Consider the following 24415-nt stretch of genomic DNA (forward strand, 5'->3'; position numbering starts at 1 on the left):
AGTTTGCAAGAACAGTATATTCTATTTTTTCTTCTTACCTGGAAAACAATGACAAAGGCCAATCGAACAGCCAGCACAGCCCAGAATTCCTTAGAGATCTCGTACGGAGTGGTTGACCAAGGAGGTTCTCTGTAGTCCTTATACCTGTTGGGTCATAACAAAGGTTTTTAATTCTAACATGAGAAAAAGACTCCTACACAATGACCAACTGACATTTATTACACCTCGGGACATTGGGTACTTCAACTTTGTCCTTAAGTGTACAGCAGATCAATCAGCTGATGGAACTTGTTCACTTGATTTTTCTATAGAAAAAAAGGAACCCTAATAACAAGTTGAAGGAAAGCTACGAGACATAGTTTCTATAGGTTGCTTTTTTGATAAGCTACCTACGTAGACTACGTTTAAGGGCCCACTTATACAAATGTTCCAACCTAAATGATTTCGGAGAAAAAAAACACATTTATTCATGTTTAATATTTGAATGCCATTTATTGCCTAAAATCTGTCCTCATGCCAGGTCAGGTAGCTTGGTTTGAAGTAGCTTACAGTTTTAATCTTATGTAAAATGTTTACTTTTTTTGTTTCAACCACAACACTGGCTAAACAAAACTTTGTAGTATGATCATTTTTAAAAAGCAATTGAGGAAAACTGGCTACAGCTTTGATAATCTGAGTCCACCCTGTCAGTTGTTAAAACTGAATTGGCGCATCAAGGACTGGCCAGACTTTTTATTTCCTGATGAAATTGCTTTCACTGCTTAACACAGCTAGTTTACTCGGTTAGAATACAGTTTAAGGAGGATTTAGCCAAGATCATTAACATAAATAATCCAAACATCACATTTGTCGATACATTTAAAAAGAAAAATCTGGCAAGGACTTCTCAGTGTCTGACTTCTGACAGTCTTGTAGACTGTAACATTAATTGTAGAAAAGGCCCAAAGTTAGGGACATGTTATTCACTGATAACGCGATAAGTGAGCCTGCCCATGTGATCAGTCATGACATCTAATGAGTGGCACACAAGAAGTATCAACAAGCTGACGAGTGAGCTTCGGTTGTGACGTTATAACTTAATAGAAGCTGTTTGTGCGTAAATGAAAGTGTGAGTATTCATCTCTTGCATATTTGTCATATTGTTCACTCATATTGATGTTGTTTGGTTGATATGAATGAAAGTCGGAGCCTGCGTGCTCGCGGTATGATCAGCCACGTTAATGATAGCTGATTGCACTCATGCTAATTCACGTGCCGCTCACCTGACTCTGCGCGTCAGTGTGAGATGTGTCATGTTGAGTTAAAGGCATGTACATTTATTCACTTATTATGTAGTGTTAAGACAGTTTATGATTGAGCTGAAGGTGTTTAATGATCATTAAGTATTGTTGTTCAGGTTGCTTTTCAACTACGCCAATTCGGCAACCGGATGTAGCAGCTTGCCTGTATGTTTCAAAATAAAAGCATCCTGCTGGTTTCGGCAGTTAGAGGATTTATATAACAGGAAATGCTGTGAAGAGAAATGTGATTATAACCACTGAATCGCTTTCTGTATAAATGTATGTATGTATATTTGACTGATAATATTACTTTATATAGGTGAAGTCATTTATTTTATTCTGTATTATTGAGACTGTATTTTGTTATTCTTTCTTTTATAGAAAACCACATTCACATGCATATAGTAACCCGAAACAACCAGTTACAACTGCCTGTATGTGCTGCTCTATTGGAAAGTAAAGAAGAGCAGGACACTGTGAAATCTCTCTCTGCCCTTTCTTTCATCATACTCCCTGGAAACGTGGCCTTAAGTGGAGTTCTGGCCTACACTTTGGTGTGAACCTAGTGACAAACGCAGAACTAGCGCCCAGCCTGAGCTATTGTTATTATCTCTACTACATTAATTGACAAACCCTGAGTGTCAAAAAAAGGGGCTCAAGAGGCTCTTGGCAGCAGCTGCTATGCTCGAAATCCTGTCTTTGAGCAACTTTCAGTCACTCAGCCATTTTTCAAGGAGGTTGTTTTTTCTAGGCTACCTAACTGAAGGGCAAAAGGATATTAGAAATAAACAAACAGAGCTGATGTAGAGAACAAATAAACCTTGGATATAACAGCTATAGAACCTAAGACAGAATGGCCAAATTAAGACAAAATGATGAAAACCTAAGACACAAGCTGAGACACTCTTTGACAGATAGCTGGACTATTTTGTTAGTATGGAAGTATACTTTAGCAAACCATCTCAAACAACATATGACATTTATGAAGACTGAGTTGGCCCAGTGTGACTGATCATTATTACATCCTGGTTGGGGAAACCAAATTAACAGTATTAATTGAACATGTGCTGAGAAAAAGCCAATTAAGTGATTATCCCTTAAAATAATGGCGGTTAAGAAATGTTGATTTTTAAAATAATAAACATGGTTTTTCATGAATTGATGATTATGAATTGAAATGGATTTCCCACCTGCAGATCTCTACGGGATACCCAAGGTGCATTGGCTCATTGGTTTCTTTGCCTTCCTGGAAGTGGCTGACATTAAAATAGGACAGCGTATGGTTGACAAATCCATGCATGGAGCCATCATTGCTGTACATGTACTGGTAGACCATCCGAGGGATGAAGTCTGAGGTGAAGGAGATGACAAATGCCTGGGAAGGTGACAGGGAAGTGTGAGGGGTTGAGGTTTAGAGATTAGGGACAGAAATGGTACTTACACAAATGTTAATAAAGTTTGAATAGCTGTGTAATGTAACCACACACAAGTTGAAATGAAGCAATGCAGTTTTCTGTATTGAAGGTGTTCCATCACTCATGTAAAAGGTACCCTAACACATCTCCCTGCTTGACATCAGTGTCCTCACATTTAAGAGGTGACAGGTAAAATACCTGTCTTTGCCCCTGGCGCTTTAAGGGGCTTGAAGTGCTGCTTGACATTCAGACAGTACTTCCAGAATGCCACGAAGGTAAAAGACAGTATCATATTTTTGTTGCAATAAGCAAATGTTTTTTATAGTAGCGGTTAACATTAAAGTTTAATTATTCACCAAATTAACTGATGAGCTGCCATTGAGCTTGATGTCTTTGTTGAGAAAAACTACTGGTTAACAAAGTAACATTTTAGATTAACTGTGCACACTTGTGTTGTGTTTTCTATGTTTTTGTCAGCCATTGCTCCTTTTTTTCTTTGTCATGGTTCCTCCTCTTCTCGCCTTTTGACCTCGTTTTCATTATTCATCATTATTGGCCTCTAATCAAAGAAAGCCTTTTTTAATTTCCATTTTTATTTTCAACATTCACTGCATCTTAAACTCTCAAAAAGGACAAAACAAGTTTAAGCTAAAAGCTCCTTGACGAAAAGGATATTCAGGATTTACTTTGAGGGAATTATGAGAGTGAGACAGGTCTCACTATTGGTAAGGAACCAGTTGATAGTTCTGTGGCTCCCCCGAAACGTTTCTTGACTCTTCTCAGCTCTCACACATTAAGTGAACCGTGTATGATTCAGTGACTCTGCTCGTGGATGTGAGTAATCTGTGACAGCTGTGGTTTCAGTGGAGTTGGTAATTTCTTCACCAGAAGGATTTGGGGGTTGATCCCCAGCTCCTCTAGCCACATATCACTTTGTCCTTGAGCAAGACACTTAATCTCCCGCTGCTTCATAGGCGGCATGTGAATGTGCATATATAGATTAGTTCATACTGATGGATTGTTTATGTATCAGTCTCTGCCATCAGCAGTGAATACATGCTTTGAGTAGTCAGAAGACTAGATAAGTCCTTTTCAAGGTCAATGTTTATTTATTGACAATTGAATCGTAGCTTAATTTCTGTCTATGACTGCATTGTTTCAACTTAAGGTGATGGAAAACAGAGCAGAATACTCACAGACTGTACAGTACATGCGTTTATATCCATTCCTGTTTTACTTACATTGATGATGACGGCCACCTTTGCTACCCCTCTGAGAATGTTGTACCATATACCTAAAAACAAAATAACATGCATCAACTGCAAGATATAGAAAAAAAATCCTTGATAAAATGTTTCACATTGCAGGACTTTATTCACAGACACATTGACTCTTTCTTTTACAGTCTAATGCAGTCTTGTATTTTATTACTTATTCAAGAATTAATCAAAAATTCACCCACCAATGTCTTTGGCTCTTGCTGCTACTGGTCTTCTCAACTCGGATACAAATTTCTTGGCATCCAGTCGTATTTCAATGATGTTGTTGAGCAGAGCAAAGAGTGGAGCCAGAGGGAAGGATGCCACAAACAATGTGACAAAACCAAACTGGATGACTGGACACGGAAGAAGACAAAAAAAACTGCTCATCATATTTAGCCACTTTTACATAAACATGTGTAGAAAGTTAATATCAGAAATAATTTTGATTGTCTAATTTTGGAAAATTAGATGAAGCTGAACTGTACCCATTGTGAGCTTAAACCAAAGGTGGAGACAGGTGGGAAATACATAAAAAATCTGTAATAGTTTTTTGGACAGTTCTTATTGAAGAAGATCTATTATACCCACTTTCACCATTAATGATGTAAGTAAGTAAGTAAAGTTGATTTATATAGCACCTTTCACAGCACAAAGTCACAAAGTGCTTTTAGTATGTCAGTCTGTTACACCTATTGAGTAGCACTGGGGCGTATGTCCTTATTTTTCTTTTACTGATCTGAGTAAAACCCTGAAACGGTTCATATCAGCTGCTGTCTCTTGAAGCCCCCCTCCCACATGTCCACTTTCCACCGATTAGCCTGCTCTGTTTGTTTTATCAGAAACATTTGAATGAACTTCCAGGTGGGTGTGTTCTTGAAAGAGATTTGCTCTAACACGTCGGCAGAACATGACGTCATGTTCTGTCAAAGTGCGTCTTATAAACGTCTTATACAGACAGAGCAGCAGGAAACCACATCAAAGGAATACGCCAACAACCGTGTATCTTGCACGTGTATCTTTAAAAAAATCCTTAGCTGAGTTTTAGTAGGGACATCCAACATCGTAATATAAGATGTTTGTGTTTAAATATGGATCAGTATTTTAGATATCCTTTAACATTTGGGCAGAATAGTGGAGAAAAAAAAAAAGTAGTACCATATGTAAAGTTGTTTAAATGTATGTAAAGTTACCTTAAACGACTTACTGTACATTGTAAATTAAATTGATGTGATTTGTGGACTTATCGTTCAGCCTCATGAATTAAACAACGCACAGAGTGTATGTAGTGGTACTGTGTGTTTGTACTGACTCATTTCCATGTACTCAGGTGTTAATCCAGCAAATGGTTCCAGGAAGTGGTCGGCTTCGTATCTCTGCAGCTTCTTCTGTCTCTCCTCTTCCTGAAAAGCCCCTTGCTTTGACCGGATGTAGCGAATCAGCTTCTTTAGCTTGCTGAGGAACATTCATAAACACATCAGTATATCACAGAATTTGAACAAACACAAACAAACATGTTCATTTAGTTTTGTCCTGTTTGCATTATTTGAGGGGTGGCTCTTGGTGATGTTTGCTCTTTTTAGTTTCACAAGAACCATTCCAGGTTTGGAACTGCTCACTGGTAATAATGTAATGTATAAAGTATTCACTTATCAAAGTTATTCATACTCACGGTATCCCAATCTCAAAAAGATTGTTCTGGATGAGCTGCTTTCCCAACATGGTGATACTCAGCTGGATACACAGCTCCATCAGACAGCCACCATGAGCACACTGTAAAACGGGGGGGGGGGGGTTTAAATAAAACCATTTAAACAAGAAGGCCATAGATGGACTTGAGCTTCTATAGCGATTTTATAGTTTTCTACTGTAAGTGCTGAATAGCTAGCCATTTGGAGATGTTTTCATTAGAAATAAATCCAAAATTATGAAGCAAGGTCTTTACACTAGCTGAGTTTCATCTAAATTGCTAAAGTAAGTTTGTTGAAACAATAAACCCGAGCACTAGACAAAAACCTTCCTGTGGATATTTAAGTTTTGTAGCTTGACTTGTTGTTCTCTTGCTAGCTTACTTTTACAAATGGGATTGTTAGTCAAACCCAGTGATGTAAGTCAATCATATTTTAGTCTAGATTATCTCATGTCTCCATTCTGGTTGATGGTTTCGCCTACTGACTGCAAGCAACACAAGTCTGACCGCTGCACACTTAACTTTTGGTGGTGTTGAAACACTGATTTTGTGGAAACCCCATAGTTCAGTCACAAACAAAAATAATATGCCTCAATTAATTACCTTACCTCTTCCATTCTGTAGGAATCAAACACATATAAGTAGCTTCCTGGTCTGCCCACCAGTCTACAGGGAAATCAAAGAGAGAGTTAGCAGCAGATATATTTTGTCCTTTTTTTAAAAATATGTATTTTTTCAGCATTTGTTTAAACCATTTGGGGAAGTTTGATGTTGTGCATGTTCTAATGTAAGGCGTCCTTGGGTCCCTAAACAGGCGCTATATATTCAAATTGTTTCTATTGTTTTTTTAGATATTAAAACAACAGAAAAAAGAACTTAGACCTCAAGTTAATGAAAAAAAAATTAGAACATAATGCATTTACCCACCTTCCCCTGAAGAAAGCTATGTAGATGATGGGGGTGAAGGCGTTGAAAAACTTGAGGATAAAAGTCTTGAAGATGAGTCTTTCCTCAAAACTCTTGTCCGTTTTAGGAACCTCTAAAAATAAACAAGGAGTCAGTAGTTTGAATCAAAGAGGTGATTTAATAATGAACTGTTAAACTGTACTGATTGTTCACAGATGATGTTCAAATTATATACAGTATATGAGAAAATAATAGAATAAAATGACAACGTGTGAACAAAAGATTTAAAGCTACTGCACAGGTCTGCCAAAACCATGGAGAGATGTGCCAGGTAAATGGAAGGGATGGATGTTAATTATTGGCTTCATTGGTACCATGAACCTTCTTATCTGATTGATGGTGTTGGTCTTTTAACTAATCCAGCATTGCTCTGAATTTCCAGATAGCCTCTACATGCCTGATATCAGGTCTTTACTGAAACAGTTTTAGGTCTTTTTTTTTTCTTTTCTTTTTTTTAACTCTCCTTGTTTACAAATGATGAGGCTTAACAAAGACAGATTCAATCAAAGGCTTTTTTTTTTTACACAATTCGTATTGGATTAAGATTGGAAAACTGTTTAATCCAACTGCATGTGAGACAACACAAAGCAGCAACCTTCAGTCTTAAAAAATGAAGCTAATGCAGAAGCGCAAAATCCTGCAGTTCGTAGAGTGTCTGCTTGAGGCTGGCTCCAAAAGCTCTGGAAGTCACATACAAACGACTGGCAAAAAAGCCTGTTTTTATAGCAGAAATATACTGTAACATGTTTACAGCCTGGTACAAAAAAACAAAGTAGGTCAGATTAGTTTATGTCATCGCTGGCTCACACTGTCTGAGGGTAGACAGTAATCTTTTAACAAAAGATTGATTTTATGAAAGATACGTAGTTAGGCGTGTGGCTAACATAATTTATAGGTGGGCTTGACGTAACGGTTTGTAATAAGGCTTAAAATCCACCTTAGCTCCAGCTCTTAGCCTAACTGATATTGTGTAAGATGCTTGACCTAAAGGCAATAAATCAGAAAACTGTGCCTGGAGCCTAACCCTTATTTCCAGAGCCAGTTGTTCACCAGACCTACCTAACACAGTGAGCCATCGTGCCACAGCCCCGTATACCTCATCCAGAATTAGGATGACCACCAGGTTGATAATGGCCGCTGTGGTTTTAACCGTTAGTTGCACGTGGTTCCGTGTGGTCGGATTGGAGCTCAAATGGAGAGCGGCTTTGGTGGAGATTCGGTAGAGTATCACACCAAACACGATGGCAAATGTAACGCCAATCTGTGTAATAGAAAGGTTTGCAGAATGACAAGTGCAGAATAATTAAATGAAAAGACAACGTTTCTGTATATCATCAATGATGTACAGTATGTGTTTGGTTATTTTTACCATTAAAAGCATCATGACAATGTTTGTCATGTAGGCAGGGAGGCGATCTTGACATGTGAGCTTTTCTATCTATAAATAAAAAGAAACATAATACAACTTTAACACAAATATAGTTAAGTGCACTGTGACAGAAGCTGTTGACAAAAAGCTGTGCAGAGTGTAAAACCCTATTCACTCAGGTTTTGTAGTACCTTGGGACCTCTGGTAATTTGGGAATCCCTCTGTATCTGCAGCCTGTATTATACTTACTAACATTTTTGATAGAAAACGTTGAAGCGCTACATGATAACCACATTGTCTCTAGGGGCAGGGTCACACATGAGAGCGTACATTCAGACTTAAGAGTGTATTGTCCCCATGAGTGAAATTGTTTTCAGAGTACCGTTTCTGTCCAAACAGACAATTCCCACCAAAGAACATACATACACGTAACACAGAGATTAACACAAACAGAGTCAGACAACAGTCAATAATTCCCACACTGGCCCTTTTCAGCGAGGATTTTTGTTCAAATCCACTATAACACTAGCAATCAGGCTTTTCCCAAGGCGAGGCCTTTCTGCTCCTCATTGCTTTGCACCTCTGTCCTGAGGTGCGATGTGCTGGTGGATGTGTGATGTTTTGCTCTATGTTGGTTCCAATGCGTGTGATGACCCTGTTGTTGAGTTCTGTTAGGTTTGGAGTGGGGAGACCTATTATTCTGGAAGCTGTGGTTGTGACGAAGACGTCAACATCTGGGACACTTACTGTACACTTCTACAAACAACCAAACAACTAACATCATAAAAACGTGAAAAGAACACTATTCCCTCTTCGGCATCTTGTCATGGATGTTAGTTTACGTCTTCTTCAAATCATTCTCCATACTGTGTAGCAAGATGAACGAGCTCGATTTTTCACCTAAATAGCTATCCAAACTTTCATTTGCAATGTCCAGCACCACCTCCATTATTCTCGAGCAGAAAATGCAGCAGAAACTTTCTTAAAAACAAAGATATTGCACCTAAATTCTGAGATGTGGATTCTGACAGGACTATTATTAGCATCGGATGACCTCTGATCATAGTAAGTAGGTAAATTACCCCTGGTAGTTTTACTTTACAAATTACAGACAAGGGTGACTCACACAGGATTAAAAACAGATGTCCTCAGTAGAGTTTTTCAAATTACCAGAGGTCTACAGTTAATACTAATACCATGCTAATAGGGATTAGAAGGGAGAGCTGCAGTGGACCTATCTCCCACAGAAATGAGCATGAAGATAAAATGCACAGACACTCTTCATACAAACCATAAATGTCCAAAGCACATATTGTAGTGGTGAAAAATTACTTCAGAGTGATTAAAGGAAGCTCAATCAATAACTGAATAAATACAACTTAAAAAGATGCACATTTGTGGAGCCTAAAGTCATGGTTACCTTATGCCTGGAGTTCTTATCTTTGCTGAGAGACTTCTGCATGACCCTGAATTCATATTCAGCCCTGGGATGGTCCTGACATGGAGACAAATGGGAGACAAGCACAGTAAAACACACACACAGTATAGGGGAAGTAATGGTGAGCATAGTATGGCAATTATCAAAGTCCTGTTGAAAACAAGATGATAAAAGACCTTTAGAAACAAAAACTTGTCCTCCAAGTTTCCCAAGTGAGAAATAAGCACTTAAAGAGAAGAAATATCAGATTGAAAGGCTGATAAGTGGCTGCAATATAAGGAACCTGGAAGGCATTTGTTTGTACATGACAGTTAAATTAAACTCCTGTGGAAAGTGTTATTGTTGTGAAATGTTTATCGTCAGGGGTGTTTTCAAACCAATGGTAAATATCAGCTTGAATTTCCCTTCTGGATCAATAAAGTATCCATCTATCCATCTATCCATCTATCCATCCATCCATCCATCCATCACAGTTTCTAAGTGCAGAAAATAATTACTAGGTTATCTTTTTGCCATATTTTGTCATCGTCCTGTAGTAGCATAAACTTTTTATTCTTGGCATACATCCCAGACTCCTTTTATAGTGTGAATCTGAAAGAGAAAGCATAAGTAATAAAGCTTGCAAAGAGATAAAGCAAACATGAGACAATTTGGTCCCTGGTTGGATGTCTTAATACCGGTTTTGAATAAGTGTTCTAAAAAAATAGCCTACAGCGTTCATTCAGATGGCACCTTAACCCAAATGTGCACTAGACAGACAGGTTGATGCTTAAACATCACAACAAGCTTTGCCCATCTTATTCTGAGGTTTAGGCAAAAAAAAGAAGACTTGGTTAGGTTGGGTTCCATTGCACATACGCGTTGGCTTCTTTAGTACAACACCCCTGGCTGACAATTTGACCTAAGCCGTAGTTGCTTATTTCCATATAGTCCACTCACTGCTTTCTGTCAGTGCCAATATTTTGCTCTGTCCGATGGCTAGCACCCTGCCCCACTGGGTCCTTTTCTGGAGCGTAAGCGCAGTAAAGTGTAGCCAACTGCAGGATCATGCGGGAATGAAGAAAAAAACATGCTGTCAAGTTGTTGCTGATTTGCTGCTCATTTGGTGTCTGTTTCAGCGTAATGTTGATAAAGTAATGGAACGTCCTGATTGCAAGTCTATTTACATTTTATTTTGAAATGGACCTGGACACTGTGAGCTTCCTTGTCTGACTTCCTGTTCCTGTCGATCTGTTCTATCCAGCTTGCAGCAGGCTCTAGTTCATCGTACCAAAATTGACAAAAAGTAATCACAGGGGTGTAAATATCGTCTATTAAACACAAATTGAACAACTGTTGTAACAAAAATAAAGTGTCATGTGTAGAGAGATTGTAAAAGCAGTAGCAGCAGCAGAAAGGCTAGACAGAGGAAAAAAAGATAGGAGTTTATTTAGTAATAGGAATTCATCCAAACCTTGAGAGCTTCCTGTGAAAAATAAATCAAGAGAGGGGAGGGGTTGGACAGGGAAACAAGGAGTTTTATTTTACTTCATGTATACAATGAAACACAACAAAATTATTTGAAAGGTTTTAGGGATGACAGTTTTTTGGTAAAATGGTTATTTGCAGGGAAACAACTGGTTAGTAAAAGTACATTTGAAATCTCACTGACTACCTCATGGACAAGGAAATGGATATATAATAGCACACGTAACAAATATTAAACTAAAACTTGCAAATTACCTCGGAGGAATAAAGTATTTCTTTGAAACCTTGCTGGCATTTTAAGTATCATGATAGTTTGGGGATAATTCAATTGTTCTACAAACACGGGAATGGAAATGTTGATTACTATAAATAAACTTGGCGTGTCATTTTGTATATGACAATTTACAGAACATACTGTATGTATAGTGCAGAATTTCTCATCATTCTTTTTCTCTGAGCCTTTTCAGTTTGACCTGCTGTTAAAACTCACCTCTTCATCTTCAAACCCAGTCAGGTCCCATTCATGGTTCAGTCTCATCTGCCTCCTCTTCCAGTGCTCCATGAACATGGCAGCTTTAAACCAAAGACATACAATTGGAAACAAATGCTCAAATATGCACATTAGAACTGATATGTATTCAGAAATGCTTTCTTTTATTATTGTCTTTTATATAGTTTACACTCTAAAGGGATCACCAAGCGAAACTAGGTAGGCCGTTATATGGCATAAAGTGATGGTATGAATGTGAAGCGAGAGGATGGACACTCACCCCAGAGCGCCATGAAAATTGAGAAGAAAACAGTAGCAGGGTTGTCGAATAGATGACTGGCCCGGGCGGTCCCACAGGCAGTACTGAGTTTCCAGTAACTGCACACCTTGTCACACAGAGGACACATGGTTATGTTGTTCTTCGGGTGGCAGATTTCCATGCTGGAAAACAACGAACATGGACGCACATAAAGAAAACGCCAATTAAAACATGCAGGAGCTCTTAATAAAGAGCCACTAAAATGGGGATCGTTGTTCTTTTTCTCCTTAAAGCTCCTTTCAGGAACCTTCTGATTGTCTGATTTTGGTGTACAAAAAGGACAAAATCAGACACCTAATGTCTTTGCTGATCTTTTGCCTTACATGTGTTTTCTGACAACAAATCTCATTTAGCTTTCTTTTAAGTGTCAAACATTTCGTTCATTAAATTCATGTCAATGTACTAAAAGGCTTTTAATCACTTCGTGTGACACCTTTTCACATACCCCATTGTTTTGTTTCTCACCAGCCGAAATGTTTAATTCTTTAGACCAACACAATAAACCCCTCTCTTTTACCAGCTTTGCTCAAATATTCTTTGCATTTTAGTATTAATTAATAAATGTTAATGTTAATAAACAAAATCATGATGCTTTTTTGCTTTTTTTCAACGCCTTCACCCCCATCATCTACATGCTTTTTTGCTTTTTTTCCATTATCTTATAAAGAAGTTCAAAATTACTATAGAAAAAATAACAAAGGCTGAAAGAACTGAAAGAAGAAAATGGTGATGTCTTATATGTTTAAAAAGCATTCATGTATAATTGTTTAGCTGATCTTATATTGATGCTTTCCGCAATTCAAACTATTGTCAGATTTCTTCCAGCAGTCGTTGCTCTTGGTGTTCCTTAAATGATGTTGCTTTGGCAGTGTAATGAAAGCAGTCATTGTTACACTGTACACTGCTGACATTAATGTGAACCTCTTTATAATAGATGGACGAGTGATCTGCTTCGTCTTGGCGTGCGATTAGGGCCAGTTGAGTCTGACATTAACACTTTTATTGAGTGTGCGTGGTGTGTGTCTGCATTATGTGCAGATGTGTGCCGGCAGCATGTGTCATAATATCCTGCAGGGTGATGAGAAGCAGGCTGAGGAATCAGAAGAGGTCGTAGTTCCTCAAGTCGTTCATCAAACTCTTTTAAACATTTCGGAATTGCTCCAGGAAATTGGATGAGAATGCAGCTGTGAAACAATGCCTTTATGTTTCGGACAACATTACAGAAGGATTCTTATTTTTTGTTGCTTTTGATGAAAAAGAGAAACAGCTATTCAATTCCCCACTTCAATCCAGAAGACCTCATTAGCTACTTTCAGACTGCTTTTTTTCTGACAAAAGTGCCTCAAACTCAGCCGTCGTCACATCATAGTACGTACATATTGATTAATTGATGGCGTAATATTCTTGTCCCAGTCTATGAATTCACATTAAATTTCAGCATTGCAGAAGCACGTCACAGCGGGAGCTCCACATACACACACAGTCAGACATGTACACACAGACACACACACACACCTAAACACACACACACGGCTTTTCATTCACTGTTATTTTGTGTTGCACAAAAACAGTGGTGAGTTCATAGTAATCCTTTCAAACTGCAAGGTCAGAAGAAATGTTGCTGCAGCAGACACAGATCAGATTAGTGCATGTTTTAAGTGGTAGACAGTCAGCTAGTAAAAGAAGAGCCCACCTTGGTATATTGTCATCAACTGATGCACATCCATACAAAAAGACGATGACCCCCACTAGCGAGGCTGGAATCAGCATCTGGGTGTACAGACCCAACCAAGCAAAGTACAATCCAATCTTTTCACCAAAGTACTTCCTACACAACACAAAACAGATTCACATTTTAAGAATATTCAGATAAGATATCCATGCAGATAATATAATATAAACCAAATCCTGATACCCATCATCAATCATCTGATGACTATTTATCTTGTATTAGTCGTTTGTGGTTGCATACAGTAAAATGTTACAGTTTGCCTGAGTATATAATCAGTTACCAGTATATGCATGCACACTCACCCCAGAATCACTAAATATATTGTTCTCTACCCTAAAAGGCTAAATTGTTGTCAGAAGAAAATAATTGTCACGATTGTTTGGACACAAATGATTTGAAGTAAATTATTTACGTAGAAAATGTGTCTTTACCGCACAAGTCCTATGGGCTGGTACTTGTAGAAGACACTGTAGTTTGCCCACTCTTCATACAAAAGCTGAGGATGATAATCATTGGTTTGGTTGAAAAACAAAAAAATAATTGGTGCTCGTAATGACTTCTACTCTGGCTTCCTTATATATTAAGAAATAATGTTTCACCTTTCTGTCATTGGACTCTGCACTCTCTTCATTAATATCTCCCTGAAAGGAAAGAGCAGCAATAAAGCAAGTTATCATTCACACAGGCTTTGGATTTGATAAACCAGGATTTGATATTAAGACATGGACTCATTGGTGGAAGTGAAGCTAATGTAGTTTTTACAGAGTACCGTTTTGACTTATCTTAAAGTGAATATCATCAAAATGTGACTGATTAAAAACAAACATAAAAATGATTTCTTGGCAGCATGTTTGGTATATACGACTTACATCATGAAGAGGGTAAGCTGCTGTATAAACACCACTGCCCAGCAGACTGGTTATTCCTGCACGGAGAAAAAAGGCGTCACTGCTACATGATTACCTCTTACATGTTTAGGTAACTTTCTTAGTTCTTGGTAAAAAAACAAAAACAAACGTGTTGTCAAAAAGATATCAATAAAGAAATCTTTAATTCAAAAGGTTCCAAAAACCATGTACTGTGCACTGTAAGCCCAATCTTAAAAAAACAAAAACAAAAAACCTTTCAGTTTGCGGATTCTGGCTCTAAGCTTGGATGGCTGCATTTGTTTTGTTACTCAGGAAATGATAAATCCAATAAAAATCAAATCATTGCTTTCTAAAGTCACAGAATATCTGGAGAGGACCTGAAGGATGAGAACGCCTGAGTTCAGTTTGAATAATTCAAACATATTTCTAAAACTTAACCTAAAATTGTGCTGGGTCTTTGTGTTTTTTTATTAAGACATGGGATAGACAGAGATCCCAACTTACCCATGCTGTACTTGGCTTTGCATTTTGTTCTTTTAAGTATTTCATAAACCTGTAAAAGAAGTAAAGCTGAATTTATCACACCATGCTGCAGATGAAAAAGAAAAAAAAACAGCCAGATCTTTTTTCTTTTCTTTTTTACAAATGACAATAACAATAAAACAATTAATATTCATGTGTCATGCAAATATTAATTGTGACATGTTTTCCTAACACTAATATGTGACATTAATCCTCCTGCAAACCCCCAATTATGAGAAAAGTCATCCCCCCACTTTTCAGAAAATGTGTGCTCATACAGAGCGTTCAGAGATTTTATGACATCACAAAGGGCAATTACCCCTCCCCAGTAACCCCTGTTGGGTGACACTCCCAAAGCTAGGTGTTTGTTATACCCTTTGAATTTGCCTTCTCACTGGAAATAGTGGCGCATGACGCAAAAAAGCACAAGCACTTCCAGAGAGGGGCGTGGTCATCTGCATTTAAAGCTACAGACAGAATCAGCCTGTTCTCATCAGGGTTATAACAGAAGGGTTTATAGGCATGATCAGCTACAGGATCAGAGTGGATATTTGGCAAGAAGATTAAAAGACATATTTTGGGGACCTCTGAGACTTATGTTGACCAATTAAAAAAAAGGATTTTATATGTGACCTTTAAGCATTGATTTGCAATAGCAAGAATGACCTTGTGCAAAGTTATTGTTGAATTACTTTAAAGTGTTTGTGGCTTTTGTGGGACTAAAAGTTAATTTGATACACTCCTTAATTCATTACATGTACAGAACCTGCACTGTCACTTTATATCCAGTCTGGGAGTGTTTGTTTTCTGACTAAAAACCCATAGAGGGTGCAGAATTAAGAAGCAGTTGGACAATTTCATGGGTAACAAACAGTCACAGGAGGGACATAGCTTCCTTTTCAGCGTAAGTATTATTAGACACTACAAGGTTTTAAAACATATCGGATTGTTTTCAAGAAATTAGATGTGTACGTCTGAACCAAAATGTTCAGCATGAGTGAATGACTTTGAGTGAAATTCAATATCTAGGAGCTGCTGGATACATAACAGAAACACTTTGGTGGACTTACCATTGAACTCCTTGTTCTGCTATCAAAGAAGTAATCTTTGTCAGAGAGGTCAAACCTGTCCATACACACGCACAAAAAAACAACAACAATGTTTTTACGCCCAGTACAATTCAACCATGCCCAATTAAACTGGCTTGTATAGTCAAAAGTGTGCAATAAGCACACACATACACAAGTACACACACTCAACACACACACACAGGCACACACACATAGGCACATATACATAAAGATTATTTGGTGATATTATCAAGTATTTTCCATGAAAGTGAACTTACAGGTGTTGTTTTTCTCTGGAGAACGTGTGTGACAGATGTTTGAAATTTCTAGATTGATGTTCTTCAACTTGAGGGTGGAGGGGCTCCACAACTTTACCGACCAGAGAGCCAATCTTCTCCATAACACTGCCCGACTGCTTGACTTCATACACCTGTTCATATTCACAGAACCCCAAAGGACCATTATGATAAAGTTTGAAATATTCATGTTTACAAAAGGCTGTGGGATTTTTTTTGTTTTCATGTTTCTATTCTCAAACTGTTAACAACACTGAATGTTTCATTTAGTAAAAAAAACATTCTGATTTCTTAAACACCTTCAGTATCATCACCTCAGTGCTCTATACTGTACCTCCACTCTGAGGGAAGTGGGGTGTGATGTGTTTCATTGAGGTTGTAATGCGTGTCATGAACCTGTTGAGTTCTGTTAGACTGAGTGTAGGGAGAAGAATTATTCTGGCAGCTTTGGTTGTGATGCGTGAGATGTTGGCTCTGTTTTCAACAGATAACATGTAGAAGCAGGGGGGGGCAGTACAGTATGTTGGTCTGAATCATGCTCTGAGTGCACTGAAGAGTCAAGCACAATATAGTCTAGTTGTTATTTCAATATAAAAATGTAGTTTAAACTGAATAGTCTTTTATAGAGCTCATCAGCTTTGGTTTAAATTTACTTTTCTTTTGTTTGTTTTTTTAAGTCTCTACATGATTTTAAAAAGAGTTTATCAAGTATTTGGAAACATAGATTAAGCTAACGGTTTTGCTAGATGAAAAATTGTAAATAACAAATGAAGTCCTACCTTCTTTGTGGGCATCTTCAGCTTCATTAACTCTGCCTCTCGACAGAGAACGTTCCAGGGAGCGTGAATCTTCACAAAACAGACTCCTGGAATCTTGGCCTAAGAGATGAATATGCAACACACAACCCCCAGTTATAATTATGAACATATTTAAATGTCATAAGGAATTCATTACCGTGATAAAACATGTCCAAATTTTATTTCCCCCATCCTACTGAGTGGCATCTGGCACATAGAAATACCTGTGGTCACTAACATTTAAAAGAATGTGCTGGCTAAACCAGTATGTGCTTGCCAAAGAAGTCTACACTTGTGTTTACGTCCTCTATTCAGGAAAATTGAGCTCATCTCATCTCCTCAATGAAATGTGTCTTTTGGTTTAATGCCAGGTGTGAGAGAAGATTATGTGATTTGTCATCACTGAAACTTTACTCCGGCCTCTCCACAACATTGCACCTGGCTTAGTTTAGCGTGCACCCTGGTGATCATTAAATCATCACTCAAATAAGTTGATGACACACTAGTGTTTAAGTGCCTTTGCATCCAGTTTTCAGAAAACGGGAATTTCCTACGTGGTACTGGCAATCTCAGGTCAGCCACTACAAGTCACTGCTGTTCCTATTTATATGCTGGCATTAGGACATCTTATACATAAGCAGAATATCAGTTTACACTTTTATGCAGATGATACATAACCTGCAAACCCTGCAAATACTTTTACAAGAAACTTGCTGTAACCTATAATGTCCAAGAAATTCACAAGTGAATGTCTTTAAACCTCCGGTAGTTAAAAATAGACGCTGAGGCCATGTCCAAATGTTACTTACTCATAAAAACAACTCCAGCTTCTATATTACATATGTCATGATGTTTTTTCCACTACTTGAAATTTAACCTATAGCTGCAGAAGGAAGTAGCTTCTCTCATCAGACATAAAATAAAAGTGATATAAGAAAAAAACATTATTAATGGATATTATAGTGAAGGAATTTTATCATCACTTGAGAATAAATTGCTACCCAAGAAATCGCTTCTCCAATGGGTTCATAAAGGTGTCTAGTAACACATGTAAACATATTTAATTCAAGTCCTAAAGTAGCAAAACCTTTGAGAGTTGGTGTACCCAGAATTTTAGTGATGAACAATTTAAAATGTTCACTTCTGCCATAAGTAGCTTGTGAGGGTTCAAACTACGAGTTTTGCAGGATTTTGAAGCAACTGCAAGCATTCGTTTTTCTCAAAATCCACTCCTCTATGGAAAAATGGCCACATACACTTTAACCCCTTTGACGCCTGAATTTGTTTCCAAGTATTAGGAAAAAAAAGTTCAACATGTGTTTCTGCTTTCAAGTAGATGCTAAATTAAGCTGAGAACATTTATTTGAAAATAGCACATAAATAGATATTACATAAAAAATGACACATAAATAGCACATCAAACGGATGTTGTTCTGTCTCCGACTGGCCCTATGACAAACTAATGCTTGCAAAAGGTTCCTATGTATTGAAAGGAATACAGACACTATTTCGGCTGCATTTGAAGCGGAAGCGGTTTGATGCAAATTTGCGACAATAGGCGTCAAGGGGTTAACAAAGCCTCCTTTGGACAAGTTTTGAGAATTTGCATGTGTGCGAAATCAGTCAAACAATTCATTGGGTTCATGTAAAGCAGTTGAGATGTCCATGTAAAATGAAAGTCTTTCTGTCTAATTTGTACATTGGAAAGTAGCTATGTTTTTATTTCAATGTCTCAAATAGTATTAAGAAAACAATACTGCTCCATATGTCAAATGTTTCAGATCTGAGTCTTCTCCAGACTCGACATCCTCATTGATATACAGTTCTTGTATGTAATGCCTTTTCAACATCTGTATGCTGAGATACAGATACTTAACTTGCGCTGTGGTTCGTAGAGAAATGGGTTTTCGATTGTTCTGTCTGTCCAGCATGTACAGAAAAAATGGCAATAAAGATGACTTTGACATTCAACACCGTTCCATTGGTTGCTGCAATCTCCCTTACAATTTGAACTTGTGAACCACAGCGGCTCCTCAGAAGCCATGGGATCTTGCTTTTGGTTACAGCAAAAATTCCTACCTACATTGTCACTGGGGTCCAAACATGAAATTCTCTGTAGAAGCGTTCGGTCTTGAGAGAATGTTGTTAATTTTACAAGATTAAAATCGTAATTGTATTTGTTCATTACACATTTCTTTCCATTAATTCAACACACAGATCACAGCTGAAGTTATACTGATAGGCATTTTGAAATTGTCATGGTTTAACTCATGTTTGGTAGTCTCAGCTTTTTCATTCCTAAATTATGCTGTGATAAATCTGCACTCTGAGGGAGATTCACAAAAGGATTGTACGGCTTTTGCCCCGCTCAGTTGTGCAAATGAATCGAAAAGGACAAAAAGTCTTACTCACACAACACACACAAAGGGTTGAATGTCGAGATAACGGGATAATGGGATCAAATGATGTTCAATCTTTTGAGCTATTAGTGGCCGCAATCCATTCTTAGGGAATCAGGCCCTGAATTTTAAATAAAGTATGATTGAATTAGGTCACAGGGAACATGTTAAAGACACTGAGATTACGTTTTTTTTTTAAATTGCAATACTCTCGTATCTCGTATCATCTGAGGAACACATCGGTAGAAGATTGTTAATACTTGGTGACATTATCTGCCCCCTCATGTTTCCTGTTTAAAGTCTAATACATGCTCTGTCAGCTGTGTAGGTCAGACATGAAGCTGAGTGAAACTCCATTAAGACACCAGATCAGTTACTGGTACTGATATCCTAGTGTGGATACATCCTGAGGCTGGAGATATACTAGCAGCGTCCAGCTTGTCGGACAGAAATGAAAAGAGCTTGCTGAGGAAGTGCACATAGCATAGCAACTGACAGATTTAGATTGTAATCATGTCAACATTATGAAAAAAGATCCCCAAAGTGGTGGAGCATCTAAAACTATGATTAGTTTGTATGTCATATTGTGTGACCTTATTTTAATGAATGGTTAGTTTTGAATCCACATGATAGTTGTGTAAAATACTATGAGACAAAAAAAAAAAAAAAGACAAGAGTTGAGGATGGTAAATCAACAACTACAGTGCTCTATATGGTATATATAGGTATAATCAGGGGTTTTGAAAAGCACTTGAGTCATATAGACAACAGAATGTGTTCAAATAGTTTTAACAAATTTGTAAAAATTTAAATCAGGATCTATCTTAAGTTTAGACAGGAACTTTATATTTGCCTTCAGATTCTGGTCTGTCTCTCATTTATCCCTCTCACACACGCTCACTCGCATGTCTGCTGAAATTCTCTCGAGCTGTCATGTTCTGGGACTGTCATTGATTGGTTTATCAGCTGTCTCTTCAGCGGTACTGATCTAACCAACTGCATTGCGTTCTTTCCTCATTGTCAAAATCCTCACCGCTCTACTTCCCTTCTAAATATGATTCTTTCTCTGCCTTTTGTTCCTTCATGTTGATGGTTCATGCACCCCTCTGCCCATCACTGCCAGTCTTACCAGAATCATCATCCATCCTCCTTTTTCACCCATAAAGTCGTCAGCTTTACCTCCACATGTCTCTGGACTCCACGGATGGATGTAATCTGTTGCCACTTACGTGACATTACCATGTTATGTGTTATATTAAATGATTTTCTTTATTCACTTGTCTCTCCTGATTGAACTTCATTTTGGAGCTTACGCCAAATCAAATAAGTCGAATTTCAAAACGACACTGACTCATGATCAGTCTTTGTAAAGACTGCCATTCAGTTGGGGGCAAGAAATTTCATTTTAGACAACAGTCAATTCTTTGAATAAACAGTTAATATTGGACCAGTTTTCCACAAGCAAAACATCTGAAACACATTTTAACACATTCTCCTCTCTGTTGGAGCTCAACAATCTGTCCTGCTCATGAGGCCTTTCTCCAACAAATAAACGTGTAAAACTATTGTTTGAAAGTTAAAATCTCATGTTAAACCTTTTCAAACCATATGTTTTTTTCCCCCTGTCCATCACAGACACTATTTAAAGTGGTTCAACTTGGAGGGAAGAAATGAATGAAAATATAAACTCACCTCCTCATCTTTCTCCAGCTCCAGACCCATGTCCCTCAGTTTCCCCTCAAACTCCTCCCTCCTGAACATCTTGTGGTTCTCCTGGCTGTTGAGGGTCTCTCCATGAAGGCCCAGCTCCACATCTGCTGCTTGCGAGTCCCTCGGTTTTTGTGCTTGGTGATTTTGAAGATGTTCTCCCCGTCGCTTGGGTCCTCGGCGTAGGCTGCGAGCTACAGCATTTTCAGTGAGAAGGTGTGCAGATGATCGGATGGAGCGGCCCGCTGATGGCTTCTTCACAGGGTACGTGAGGACGTAGTCGACACGCCTCTGACCATCCTGAAAGAACAGGCCATGCTGGGAGGTACTGTTTTCCTGTGGGGTGAGAGCCTTCAGCAGCTTGAAGCACATGTGAATAGAGAGGGAGGAGGGAGTGTGAGAAGCTGTCACCAGTATGACCTCACAGTATGAGTGCTTGTGGTAAACACACATACACACAAAAACACCCACTCGCACACACACAAACACCCACACACACACAGTTTTTGAAAGGTGAAATATAAAGTACATTTTTTGTAAGGATCACTTTTGTTGGTTCTTAGTCGTAGTATTAGTAGTATTGGAACAACAACAATTTGGCACTAATTCATAAGTCAAGGAATTTCACCAATAAAAAAGGAAGGCTTACACAGTGATTAAAAACCAAAGAAATATAAAACCATTACAGGAAACCTTTTTTTCTTGGTGTATTGGTGTGAAATAAAGGCTAGAATAACAAGTACTTAAATAAAATTAAATGTTAGATGCAATTACCAATATATGAAATAGAATTTAAAAATGTCAAATATAAAGAAAAATAAAACACACACAATGTAAAAAAACCCACAAAATGTGCAGAAGGTGTATGAGAGGGGCTTTCGTGATGAAGAATTATGAAGTGACTCATAACATTCTGTCCTTTCCAAAAAGATGTATTTATCGAAAATGTGCGTGCTGGTCATACCTACATCAGTATGTAATCAGTGTTTATAATCACATGTTTTTTAAACAGCATTCTGTTGACTCTGGGTCATTTGCATTCCAACAAGCCACCAAATAACCAAATATAGTAAAACCACACAAATGTTTTTTTTTTTTTTTACCTCACCAGACTAATGCCATGCTGTGTGATTGCCAAATAAAGCGCTCCATGTAGAGTGGGTGGTTTGCCAAATCTTCCAGTAAGGCAGGATGAGCCAATGCACTTCATTTTAAACGTCACAGCAGTCTTTAGGCGAGATTTACATGTTGTGACACTTGTAATGCTCTTCTTCTACTAGAGTCTGTGCACAAGCATGGTCAGAGTTGTGCTTATATTTACTGTACACAAATTCCTCAAATTTGCAAAATTCCATACTTTGTGTGGCAGGGCTCTCAAGCACTCAATACACACGTCTGTGTATACACATTATGAAGGACATGCAGAGGGTCATATGCGCTATTTTTAAAGCATTTCCATACAGTCTATTTTTTACACGTCTCCCACTATCAGGGATTTTCTCTGGAGGTATGACATGAAGCAATATGTTTACATCAATCCAAGATGATGGCTGTACCAAGTTCAAAACAGTCATTGTTGCTTTTATTTGAATACTTGTAATTGGAGATATTCACAGTATCAACAAAAGAGTGGCAGGCAGCTAAGATTATGAAGTCGCTTCATTATGCGCTTAAAGATCCCAGAGGTCTCACACCGGCTGCATGATGAGTGTTGCCCACTTGCTCCCAGTGATTTTTCCTAATGACTACCTGCTTCATTAACTCACCAGCTCTCCCTGACTTCTTAGAGGCGAACAAATTCAGGAAGGAATTGCAAGGAATGGGAATAAGCTGTTTGAATTCACACATGAAGCTCAGCTGGGGAGTTTTGGTACATTTTCAGGAGTTTAGGAATACATAGGTAATTACCCCAAGGCCTTTCTCTTTATGTCATTCCACTGACATGATGAGATTCTTCAGCTCTAGTCAACATGACAAATACAGTATGGTCTAACGACCAAAACATTTCCACTTGAGGGCAGCAGAAACAAGCTGTAGTTACAAATCCTGGCGAATGAGAGCCAAGCTTTGACCCCTATTTAAACATTTTACAAAAGTTATATAACCTTTGCATCATTGTTGTGTATAATCAAGCATACTGTAAGTATAATTACAAATCATTCGAAATGAATTATGTGCATTCTATTATTAAATTTGTAAAAGTGATGAAAAGTCACGATTTGGATTCAACCTTACATTTTTTGAAGGACACACACCTCCCTGTATTCCTACTGAGCAAAGGTGGTTCAATTGTGAGGCGTAGGAGATGCCAGATAAGATAAGTTCATAAAAGAAGTTCTTTATATTACATTGTGCCATTAATTCATGATTAAAACCAAGAAGTGATCGATGAAGCTGCAGTGAATCTGCAGACTGAACGTTTCATTATCATGTGTCATTGTGCAATCCAATTAAGTGTCCTATTACATTCACACCTCTTTCCTTATAGTAATTTGGTTGAAGACCTGATGAATGAACGTTTTTCAGGAGCTCGGGGGCAGTTCGGTGCCATAGTACAGGTGGCAGCTGCTATGCCGACGTTGGTACTTAGTAATTTCTGTAAGATATAAATAGAGAGTGAATTATGAGCTCTGTCATGACCTCAGCTTATTACAGTGTTTCTTCTCATGAGGTCTATTCATAAAGTCTGGCCACAGATGAGACAGAAGGTGTCTTCAGATCAAACTACACAGATAGGACACTACATTTTACACTTGGAGATCAGTGAACTGGTGTTGTATTTGTATTTGAAGACTTAGTTCCAATAATACCTAAATTATTCTTTGAGCTTACAGGAGAATTCTGGTGTTTTTGGGCTGGGTCTAAAATGCCAAAAGATACTTTGTTTTGGTAGTTGTTCAATTAGAATACTACAGCAGGTAACCTCAACACTCGCTGTAATGGCTGCATCATAATCTTGAAGGGACAAATGTGTCAGATCAGGGATGCTATGTGAACTAAAAGCTTTTTTTTTTTTTTTTTTTTTTTTAACTCTGACAGACTCAAGTCTTTTTTTAAAGGGTCTGACAGAAATTACAGAGAGAACATTTTGTGAAAGAGTAAGTGGCCTTTTTTTTAAACCTGTAAAACATTCATATCTCTTCAGAACCATCAGACCCCAACACCGTAGCCCTGTAGAAAATATAAGGTGTTGGTTCCAAAAAGATACTCTAGCACCAAAGTCACTGTAACACAACACATTTTCATCAATGGAGTCTGGCGGCTTTGAAGAGAGCAATGGCATTTTTTTATTTATTTATGAAAAAACTCTTAACTCAAGTAAAGGCCATT

General features: G+C 38.0%; 1 protein-coding gene across 1 annotated transcript in view; it reads right to left on the bottom strand.

The window, feature by feature from the left end:
* The window catches only part of ano1b (anoctamin 1, calcium activated chloride channel b), a 30500-nt gene that overhangs the window by 1590 nt on the left and 4495 nt on the right, over nucleotides 1–24415 (bottom strand). The window contains exons 2-23 of the mRNA XM_079345797.1: nucleotides 21071–21445; nucleotides 16962–17060; nucleotides 16165–16316; nucleotides 15887–15941; nucleotides 14799–14847; nucleotides 14295–14350; nucleotides 14025–14066; nucleotides 13857–13921; nucleotides 13387–13521; nucleotides 11655–11815; nucleotides 11375–11457; nucleotides 9400–9474; nucleotides 7980–8048; nucleotides 7670–7871; nucleotides 6572–6683; nucleotides 6253–6310; nucleotides 5627–5727; nucleotides 5267–5409; nucleotides 4158–4310; nucleotides 3937–3989; nucleotides 2471–2655; nucleotides 39–144 (exon numbers count right to left, since the gene is read on the bottom strand). Coding sequence (XP_079201923.1) covers nucleotides 39–144; nucleotides 2471–2655; nucleotides 3937–3989; nucleotides 4158–4310; nucleotides 5267–5409; nucleotides 5627–5727; nucleotides 6253–6310; nucleotides 6572–6683; nucleotides 7670–7871; nucleotides 7980–8048; nucleotides 9400–9474; nucleotides 11375–11457; nucleotides 11655–11815; nucleotides 13387–13521; nucleotides 13857–13921; nucleotides 14025–14066; nucleotides 14295–14350; nucleotides 14799–14847; nucleotides 15887–15941; nucleotides 16165–16316; nucleotides 16962–17060; nucleotides 21071–21445 — 2529 coding nt within the window. The remainder of the gene's footprint in view (nucleotides 1–38; nucleotides 145–2470; nucleotides 2656–3936; nucleotides 3990–4157; nucleotides 4311–5266; nucleotides 5410–5626; nucleotides 5728–6252; nucleotides 6311–6571; nucleotides 6684–7669; nucleotides 7872–7979; nucleotides 8049–9399; nucleotides 9475–11374; nucleotides 11458–11654; nucleotides 11816–13386; nucleotides 13522–13856; nucleotides 13922–14024; nucleotides 14067–14294; nucleotides 14351–14798; nucleotides 14848–15886; nucleotides 15942–16164; nucleotides 16317–16961; nucleotides 17061–21070; nucleotides 21446–24415) is intronic.

Source organism: Symphodus melops, assembly GCF_947650265.1.
Source record: "Symphodus melops genome assembly, chromosome: 6".
Lineage (NCBI taxonomy): Eukaryota > Metazoa > Chordata > Actinopteri > Labriformes > Labridae > Symphodus > Symphodus melops.